General features: G+C 37.6%; 1 protein-coding gene across 2 annotated transcripts in view; it reads right to left on the bottom strand.

The window, feature by feature from the left end:
- The window catches only part of PRPF18 (pre-mRNA processing factor 18), a 40,038-nt gene that overhangs the window by 28,812 nt on the left and 549 nt on the right, over window positions 1-10,677 (bottom strand). Inside the window, exons 2-4 of one of the 2 annotated variants that reach the window (XM_008053239.2) lie at window positions 3,734-3,811; window positions 3,593-3,619; window positions 661-765 (exon numbers count right to left, since the gene is read on the bottom strand). In XM_008053239.2, the coding sequence (XP_008051430.1) occupies window positions 661-765; window positions 3,593-3,619; window positions 3,734-3,811 (210 nt within the window). The remainder of the gene's footprint in view (window positions 1-660; window positions 766-3,592; window positions 3,620-3,733; window positions 3,812-10,677) is intronic. The other variant, XM_008053240.2, reaches the window with a different exon arrangement.

The raw sequence follows: 10,677 nt of genomic DNA on the forward strand, positions 1-10,677 counted from the left end.
TGGAGTCTCACTCTGTCGCCCAGACTGGAGGGCAGTGGCCACTCCCGGCCACCGTAGCCTCGACCTGCTGGGCTCCGGCGATCCTTCCGCCTCAGCCTTCCAAGTAGCCGGAATCACAGGCATGCGCTACCACGCCCGGCTGATTTTCTGATTTATTGTAAAGATGAGGTCTCGCTGCCCAGGCGGGTCTCGAACCCACGGTCTCAGGCAATCCACTCACCTCAGCCTCCCAAAGGCGCGGGATTACAGGCTGAGCCACCGAGCCTGGCTTGGTTTCTATATTTTAACCTAGTAAGATGTATTATCAAATAAGCGAAAGGAAAGAAAGTTATAAAATAGTATGTTACTTAAAATAATTTAGATAAATAATTTAAGCATAGTTATTTACAATATATACATTTAATTATACTTATTTGGAAAATACATGTTCATTTTTTAAAGTTTGGAAGAATATACTCTTTAACAAATTAATACTATCAAGAAAAGAAGCAAACATTAATTTAGAACTTCATAAAGGAAATTGTCTAGCTGCACAGTATTTTTAGGTAAGCCATCTTATATAGGAAGTAAGACATTTAACTTCTTGAAAAAGCTGGAAATAAAGGTAAACACTGTGGAGACTTTTCCTATTTTTCGCAAAACATTCATATAGAAACTTACCTCTTGCCTAGAAAGAGTCATGGGTAATTTTTCTTCTGCCAGTTCAAGTTCTAACACTGGATTCGGCGAAGTTAATGGTTTCTGGTCCTCCTCTTTTGGCTGTATCTACATTAATAGCCAAAAGAAATGAAATTCAGCTTTTAAAATATAGTTAATATTTATCATTCTATTACCTTAGCTACTCATGGAAATTAAACATGTTTTAAATATTGAAGGCTTTCTAATGTTTCTCTGAGGAAAGAGCTCATAATAAGTGTACATGCTTTGAAGAGCTTGTCAAACGTTCCCACGTTAGGGCCATCACAGTGGCGAGCATGCACACAGGAGACCGCATTCTTCCTCTCCAAGAGGACAAGACTACCGTGGTTTCCAAACCAAAATGTAAAAGGACTGAAATGGGCACTCATTTTTCTCCCCAGATTCTAAAGAACTGTACCTTCTTCTTAAAAACAATGAACTTGCTTCTCCTCTTTAAACCGTCTTGCAGGGTTACTTGATTCTTGCTCAGTTTCAAAATGAAGATTAACAAAAAGAATTGGCTTCCCAATAGAAACCTTCAAGAACAACCTTTTCCTATCCTGCTTTTTAAAAGGTATTATTCCAAAGACGCAGAAATCACTGTTGGACATACAGAAAATTCCCAATGCTAAACTGAGCTGTGAATTTTGCACACACACACACAAAAAAAAAAACCCTGAAAAAAGCACCTCTTTACTCATGCCACCCAAGGAAAGAGTGGACATTCCTGTTTAATAAATCTGTAGAACAAAAACAAAAAAATAAACTTCTCCACGTATTTTCTCAAATCTGCCACCCAAGTCCCACTTTAGGAAAACCGAATCCCACGATGTAAAAGCCCTATTGTGTAGTCTGTAAATAGATTGAAAAGTGATTTTTCATCTGACCATAAGAGAAATCTAAAATGCTGAAAATAGGAGTAAGATCAAAAGAACATACAAGAAGATCAACATCAAGAAAGAAGCTCGCATTCAATTGAGAAAAGCTATATGGTGAAAATAATGTAATTCAGGGTTCTATATTTTATAGTTAAAGGTTATATTTATGGTAACTAATTGATAATTGAGGTAAAAAAAAAAACTAAATTTTCCTATTTCCACAGGCCAAACCAGCATCAAGCCATAAAAATTGGTTAACTAGTTTCTATAAAGGAATAAAAGTAATACATACTATTTTGTCATACTACTAAGATGAAAATATTAAAAATATTTTTAGAAAGAAGAACCTATGCTTACTTTTTAAGCATAAAAACAGATATTCTGGCCAAGTGAGTTAGCTCACACCTATAATCCCAGCACTTTGGCAGGTGGATTGCTTGAGCCTAGGAGTTCAGGGCCAGCCTAAGCAACATACCAAGACCTCATCTCTACTATAAATTAGCCAGGTGTAGTGGTGGACACTGTCCCAGCTACTCGGGAGGCTGAGGTGGGAGGATTGCCTGAGCCCAGGAGGTCGAGGCTGGGGTGAGCAGTGATCATGTTACTGCACTCTAGTCTGGGTGATCAAGCAACTTAAGAAGAAAAAAAAAAAACTTTAAAAAAAAAATGTCTAACTATATAATGGTAGTTAACATGGCTTGGGAAAAGATCCAAGACACTGTGTCAGCTGCACTTGAAGTTCTAAGGAATTATCTTTACAGTAATTATTTTTCTTCAATGCTTTTCTCTATATAAACAAAAGCACACTAGACAAAAACTGCCACTATCTTACCAAAAAATTGAAAAGATTCAAATTTAGGGATCTGGGAATGCAACAAGCCAGCAGAATGAACCTACATAAGTGATTCTTACTCCAGATCCAGTGTGAGTTGGACATGCTGCACAAGTGAAAATGTGAACCCTTCTTTCTGAAGATCTACTCAATGGTTATTTACAGAAAATGCATGTTCATTTTCTAAACTAGAAGTAAATGAAACAAATATGTTTATGGAAAAAAACCAAAATACAAATCTAAACCTTCATATTTTAAAAACCTAACTGAAATATAACTACATTTTAAAATACGTTTTTGGTAGTTTCTTGGTATCTTCTAAAAACTACATTTTTGTTTAACACTTGTCCTCTCCCAGCACTACAAAATAAAGCCAAATGCATATACATACCAGTTGCATTCCTCATGCTTCCTTCCAAAAATGCTATGCCAGATAAATTAATTTCCAGAACTTTCTCCATTACATGCACAAGAGTATTATTTTATATTGATGTTTCACAAGCAAAAAGTTGACTTCAAATTTATGATTTGGCAGATAGAACCTTTTAACTTTGAACTGAAAATTATTAAGCTAGATGTAGTCTTCCTTTAAAATAATTTAAACATAATTTCTCCGTTTTATAAACATTAACCCCTCCCAATAAAAATCGCAAAACATTATCACCTAGATAATTTCAAAAACAATTTCAATCATGCTTCTAAAATATACAGGCAAAGTCTCCCGAACAACTCACTGTTTCTAAAAAAAATTTCAAAATTATATTTTCTACCAAACTATAACATGTTTGAAACACGATACCATATCATGACAACAGCATAGAACTGGCATATGGCGTTATATTTCAAACAGAGGTTCTTAGGACCCAAAAGGAAGTATTAGCAATGTAAATGTAAAGTCAGTAGGTGAAAATATTTAGGAGAAAGTAGGGAAAATACCACTGCTAATATCACTGTTGCGGGAAGGAGAAAATGTTCTGAACTCTTTCCAAAGACCATTTTATTGGGAGAGGCAGGGAGAGGAGTGAGGGTGGAGATGAAAGTAAGGCAGTCTCAGATCCTGGGTTTAATTTTTAAAAACTCAAGCTTCGATCTCAAGCCACTTCATGCTGTCCACAAAAAGCCAAACCATTCCAAGCCAAAGGTCATGCATCTATTTTCCTGAATTCAAGATTTTTTTTTTAAAAAGTAAAAACAAAACTCATACCTCTCCAGATGGCTTCTCATTTATAGGCTAATGTATAACATTGATAAATTGAACAGAGATCAATGATTTTGTCATTTCACAACAGCTGTATAAATTTAAACTCAGAAAGACACAATTTAACATAAAAGCAGGCATTCATACCTTGTAGCCACATCTTTCAAAATATGCTTCCTCTTCTTTTTTTGTAAGTTCACTACGCTTGAAATATTTTTTGTTTTCCTATTAAAGAAAAAAATAAGTTAATAATATACCCTTATACAAAACTTCACATTCCATAGTTACCAAGTGTCTTTAGAAATCTTCTGCAACCACTCTTCAGTTTTTCATGAATTTGTTCATTTGAGGAGGGGGGAGGGAAGAGGGGGGAAGGAGCAGGGTTCCAGAGATGAATATATTCCACCCTCCATCCACCACAGGTCTGAGTACTGCTGTGTGACAAACATGAAAGCATTTTTCTGGCAGTATCATTTTAGTAGGCATGTCCAATAGCAAAGAGAAGAAAGAAACCAAGAATATTTTCCAAATGTTCCTGTTGTTTTAATTTCCTAATGCTGAGTTCTAAGATTACTTCAAATGGATTCATTAGGAACCACATAAAATGACTTACTTTAGTTATTTTCTCTTAACAAAAACAATCAAACAAAAATTAAGGCCAGTATAGTCGACACTGGAAATCCCATTTACCAAGAGAGCTCCAGGAGTGTGTCTAAATCCTTTTTTGTCATCTGAAACCGTAATCTATCAATAAATTCTTTTTTTTTAATTTTAATTTTTTTTTTTTTTTTTTTGAGTTGGAGTCTCACTCTGTCACCCAGACTGGAGGGCAGTGGCCGCTCCCAGCCACCGCAGCCTCGCCTGCTGGGCTCCGGCAATCCTTCTGCCTCAGCCTTCCAAGTAGCTGGAACTACAGGCACGGGTACCACACCCGGCTAATTTTTTTGATTTATAGTAGAGATGAGGTCTTGCCAAGTTGCCCAGGTGGGTCTCAAACCCGCAGGCTCAGGCAATTCACTCACCTCGGCCTCCCAAGGCACGGGATTATAAGATGAGCCACCGAGCCCAGCCTCAATAAATTCTTAAAATAATAGAGATATAGGATAGTCTTGGTGAAATGTTTATGAAAAGGATGTTTTAAAGATATTTATTTTCATATGATTTGGTATAAAGAGATAAACTCTAAATCTTATATATATATAGTATATATAAAATTATCAGACAAGCACAGTGGCTTATGCCTATAATCCCAGCACTTTGGGAGGCCAAGGTGAGAGTATTACCTGAGCCCATGGGTTCGAGACCAGCCTGGGCAACTTGGCAAGACCTCCTCTACAATAAATCAAAAAATTAGCCAGGCGTGGTGATGCACGCCTGTAGTTCCAGTCACTTGGAAGGCTGAGGCAGAAGGATCACCTGAGTCCAGCAGGTTCAGAATGCAGTAGAGTGAGACTCCAACTCAAAAAAAAAAAAAAAAAGAATTAGGCTCAGTGTTGCAGTTCCTGTCCCTAATCTGGAGGCTTGTTACTACCTGCAGTTCCACCTCTTGGATATTACTCTGATGACTCTGCTCAAATAAAGATCCTGCCCTACATGATCAAAAGTAACTGTATAAGCCACGCTATACACACTGTACTGGTACCTCAGTAATACCTCTATTCATGTATTTAGCACCTCATTGTTCCAAAGTACATTCACTCAGGCAATGATCATCAATAGATGCTAAAAACATTATGAGAAAGGCTGATGTGACAATGGAAAGATCAGGCTGCCAACAGTCTGAATCAAGTTCAGTGTCAGTAAAAAAAACTATGCACCACCTATATTATGCCACAGGAAGTTTACAGCACCATCTATCAAGTAGTCTTGTTAAATATGGGAATAGAGGAATTAGCTAAGTGTCAATGGCAGGAAGCAATCAGAGAAACGTGGATGTATTACAAAACTAGCCCATTTCCCCAACAAGTCGATGACATGGAAAAAAGGGCAATCGGGTTAATGAAAATGTTCTTGATTAAAAGAAACCAAGAGTCATAATAAACAAATGCAATGAGTGGACTGTTTGGATATGATTTGAAAAACCAACTGTAAAATATATACATATATGTTTCTATATTTTAATTCATTTGTGGAATACATAAATGTGAGAGGACTATGTGATGCGATTAAGAAACTAATTCTTAAATTTGTTTTAATTTATATTTTGATTATATAAGAACATGTTATTTTCTAGAGTTATATGTGTTAGGGGAAACATATATGGGTACTTCATACAATTGTCTCTAATTTGTGTGCTATGTTTAAAAGCATCAGAATAAAGTTTTTCTAAAAGTTCATTCATTTACTCAATAAATATTTCCAGACATATCGATCACACAATAAGCACAGCTATACAGATATAAAGATGAAGATATTGCCTGGGTTACAGGACTGATGGTATCCTCTGAACTTCAAAACTATCCTGAGAATTGTGGGGGCGAAGAGTATTAGTCTCCTTTGAGAAGTCAGGTGACATTCCCAGAACTTATTATAGGTGACAAGTAACAGCCAGGACTAAACTCTGGTCCTTGAGTTCTCTGCACTTATCTGGTATTCCAAGCAATCGTTCTTCACTCCCAAAATGTTATTTCCGCAGCTAAGATTGTTTCTGACTGTGTAGTATGTGATTGTCATATTTCAAATAAGTTGGCAAACACATACTGGTATCCTCTCAGAAAGGGCTGATATGCAGTACAAAAGTAAAGAGTAAAAAAATTAAAAACTCTCCAGGCCAGAGCCCAAGGTCCAATCTTTGGAACTACGTTATCTTTGACCACCACATCTCAATTCCACTGAACACATTTAACAAAATCTTAAGCCTAGAACATCTCAAAATGTGGCCCGCATTTCATTTTTTATATTATCTAATAAAATGTCAACATTTAGAAGATCTACACAACTAAGTGAACCATGACATTACAAAATCAAGATGTTAGAAAATCATGCATAGGTAAAAGGTCTACTCTGGGGCAAAAGAGATTAATAGGATTTAATGCACAAAAAATTCACTGATATGTTTTCAGAATCCAAATTGTAACTAATCTTTAAGAAACTTACCACCCATCTAGTTTTAGTGTAGTATCAAAAAGAATATCCACAATTACCAGAAAAGGCTATTAAAATACTCCCTTTTCCAACTACTCATCTGTAGGAGGCTGAATTTTCTTCATGTACTTGACCAAAAACAACATCCAGCAATGGACTGAATGGAGAAACAGCAGAATCCAACTGTCTTCCAATATGCCATAGATTTACAAAAATATAAACAAAAAGATTCTACACAAAGCTCATCCTTATAACTACAACACAGAGCAGCCTGGTTTTGCACACACACAAGGCTTTGCGTTAAATGAAGACTCAACAATACCAGACTCCAAAACACTGGTATTCCAGCAATGCAGATGCTACATGCACCTCAGAGTAGCTGTACCAGGCAGGACATTTTAGGACAGCTGACAGGAGGATATCTTAGTAGCTTCTCCACAGCTTGACAAAGAGGGCACTCACAAGTTAAGTACTGACTATTTCAACTATCACAGATTAACAATAAAAAGCTGGGACACCACTCGAAATGACTCTCTTCTGGAAGAGCAAAATCATAAACACAACTGTTTTCCAGCTATACATGGGGAAATGACCACAACAGGTGATCCCCAATCAGTGTTTTTTTTTTAAATATAAAACAAAATGGACTTTATACAAACTTATTTCTTACTATGATTGGGGCAGCAAAAAGTTTGAAAATTACGGACAGATTCTATGATGCAGAAAGATAAAAGATACAAGGCAACTGAGTATGAAATTATATAGCCGCAAATCTAAAGACAGTTTTCCCATGCATACAGTATGAGAAGATGTCTAGACCCGTGTGTTCTCCTACATTATGCAAGAGCACTCACTCCACATTGGGCCTGAGACTTGAGATCTATCCTGGTAGCTACAGGAGAATAAGAAAAACATGTAACCTTCTAAGTCTCAATTCTATCACTCAAGAAAACACCACAATAACACTTGCCTTGTGCACTAATTAAGAGTCATGAAGCTCAAATGAGACAGCATAATAACAGAGCTTTGAAAAATGCAAATCACACATTAGTCTAATTTTCAAGTGCTTTCATTCTTACATTAGCCCTATCAAATCTAGTTCTATGTTCATAAAGTGATTATCAATCTGTTCTACCTGTAGAGGTTAACAGGGTAGGCTTTGAAGTAGGACAGACTGGGGTTCAAGTCCAACTCTATCTATTGCTAGCTGTGTAATTCTATAAATCATGTGACTTCTCTAAGCTGTTTCCTCAGCTGTAAATAGGAATAATACCTTATGGGGTTGTTGTTCAAATTAAATGAGGTATAACATATGAAACATGCTGCATAATGCCTAGCAGATTACTACTAATAGAAACTATGAATTTCAGTATTTTAATTCCCATTTCACATATATCCTTTGTTGTTCTGAACTGCTCTATAAATGGAGAAATCATTCTTCTGACTGTGGTTACCTGAGTAATTAAATCAACCACCAAATTAAAAATGAAAGACATTCCAGGAAAACAGTTTACATATGATGACAAATTAAAAACAATTAAGAGCCAAATTTTTTTTTAATTGATCATTTTTATAGATTGGTCTACTTCGATGACAAAGAACCTGATTATGCAAATATGGGCACCGTAAATTTTTACTCTGAGGAGTAAAAACTCTTGCGTGGATATCTGAGTAGTCTGTAACTCAATTTTCCCTTTAAAGCACTTAGATTTCAACATCCTGGCTCTTCCTAACATCAACTATGCATTCCAACATTTAAGTTAGTCTTTAAAAAATACTCCCAAACCACTTATCAAAATGTCCTCCCCTGCAGAGAAAAACATTAAGTTACAAATATGAACAAGCTTTCCCACCCTTTCACCTGACAAACAGCATTCTACTTAATCAGCTCCACTTTTCTGTTTTTAAAGTTTCAATGATTATGAAATTTGCCATCCATCAAGGTGACAACCCTAACTTACTAACATATACAGCAAACATACACTACATCCAAAGATCTGAGTCAGGTGTTCTGTGGTCCACTGACCTCTATGGGTCCTGCAGACTCCTTCAGAGAACCTGTGAGGTGAAAACTATTTTCAACACTAAGCTATTATTTGCACTGTGGGTGAAAAGCAATGCTAAATTTGCTGAAACCTTAGCAAGGATCAAGGCAGTGGCACTAAACTGTCATTGCATTCCAAGGGAGCCAGTTTCACTTAATCTCCTTGATAAAGTAGTACAATTATTACTTTTTATTAAATCTTGATCCTTGACCACATCTTTTTAATATCCTGTGCAACAAAATAGGAAGGAAGCATAAAGCACTTCTCATTTATAACAAAGTACGATGGTCATCTGGAGGAAAAGCAATTGTGCAAGTGAGTTGCAAACTAAACTAGTTTTTTTTTGTTTGCTTCCCCCCATGGAATGCCATTTTTACATGCAAGAACACCTGATAGACTATGGTTATTCGGACTTGGGCATCTGGCAGATAACTTCCCAAAATTGAGCCAATGAGCCAGTCACTTCAGGAAAACAACTGATAGTATTTGTTGCCTACAATAAAATTCCAGTTTTCAAATAAAAATAAAATGTGGGGAACTTAGACCTGTCACCACAAGCTTGACAATTTCCCATCGCTTAAAGATGTTTCTCTTAAAATCAGTGGGTATTAAAAAAAGTCATGATTTTTTAAGTATCGTGTAATGAAATATGTCAACAATTGGGAGCTCAGCATAGCTCGGTGGACCAATATTTTCCAAATGATCAGTGAATATATAAATATTTTCAAAGTTTCTCAGTTTTAACTTCTAATATAATAAATATCAAGAGAAATAATACACAAAAAAGTCTTTTGAGAGCTTCAAGAACTTTCAAGAGCTTTACACTATTGAAGTTTGGATCCTGAGACCAAAACCTTTGAGGACTGCTCATTTAAGGTATTGCATGGAGATCAACTTATGGAAGTCATGTAATTTTTTCTCTTCTCTTTCGTACCTCTTCAAAAGGTTTTAGCCTTCTTATCAGTAAAGAGCTGACCTGTAGACTTTGTGTATGTTGGAGAAAAGAAAGGGGAATAGAATAAAAAGATCGGGATTTGCTAACACGAACTTTTTTTTTTTTTTTTTTTTTTTTAGTTGGAGTCTCTCCCTGTCGCCTAGGCTGGAGTACAGTGGCAAGCTCACTGCCGCTGTAGCCTTGACCTGCTAGGTTCAGGTGATCCTTCCTTCTCAGCCTTCCAAGTAGCTGGAACTATAGGCACACACCACCACGCTGGGCTAGCTAATACAAACTTGTAGAACGAGTTCAGAGACTGTCATTCCTCCTTGTTTTAGGTGGGTACGGACCCTTAGTAAGATAACAAAGTGGGCTGGGTGTGGTGGCTCACACCTGTACTCCCAGCACTTTGGGAGTCTGAGGCAGGATGATCGTCTGAGCCCGGGAGTACAAAACCAGCCTCGACAACACAACAAGACCCTCGTCTCTACAAAATATAAAAATAAAAAATTTAGCAGGGCATGGTGGCGCTCCGGCTACTCGGGAGGCTGAGGCTGGAGAATCGCTTGATCTCAGGAGTTGGAAGTTGCAGAGACCTGTGATCGCGCCCCTGCACTCCAGCCTGGGCGACAGAGCCAGACTCTTGTCTCTAAAAGTGAAATGAAATAAAACAAATGTTTAAAATTGTTTCAAAATAATGCAAAAAAAGAAGGGACTATCAGAAGAACGGGGGGACGTCCACTAAATACCCGCAGACAGGAAGGGGGGGAGTCAAGTAAACTGCAAGGGGAACAGGGGAAGTGAGGGGAGAAATTGCCAAAGCCCTGGCCCTTCCTGCAATTCCCACACTTTAGTCCTCCGGTTCCCGAGGGAGAAGCTGGGGGTGGGGGGAGGCTCTAGGGGCCTTCGGAGGAGAAGACAGGGCTCTCGCTAAGCCCCTTCCGCACCCGAACCTGGTCAGCAGCATCACCCTCATCCCACACTCCGACACCCTCCTCCCACGCCCACCCTCACCTCCCCCCACCCCA

This window comes from Carlito syrichta, unplaced genomic scaffold (assembly GCF_000164805.1).
Source record: "Carlito syrichta isolate Samal-C Ts95f unplaced genomic scaffold, Tarsius_syrichta-2.0.1 Scaffold287978, whole genome shotgun sequence".
NCBI lineage: Eukaryota > Metazoa > Chordata > Mammalia > Primates > Tarsiidae > Carlito > Carlito syrichta.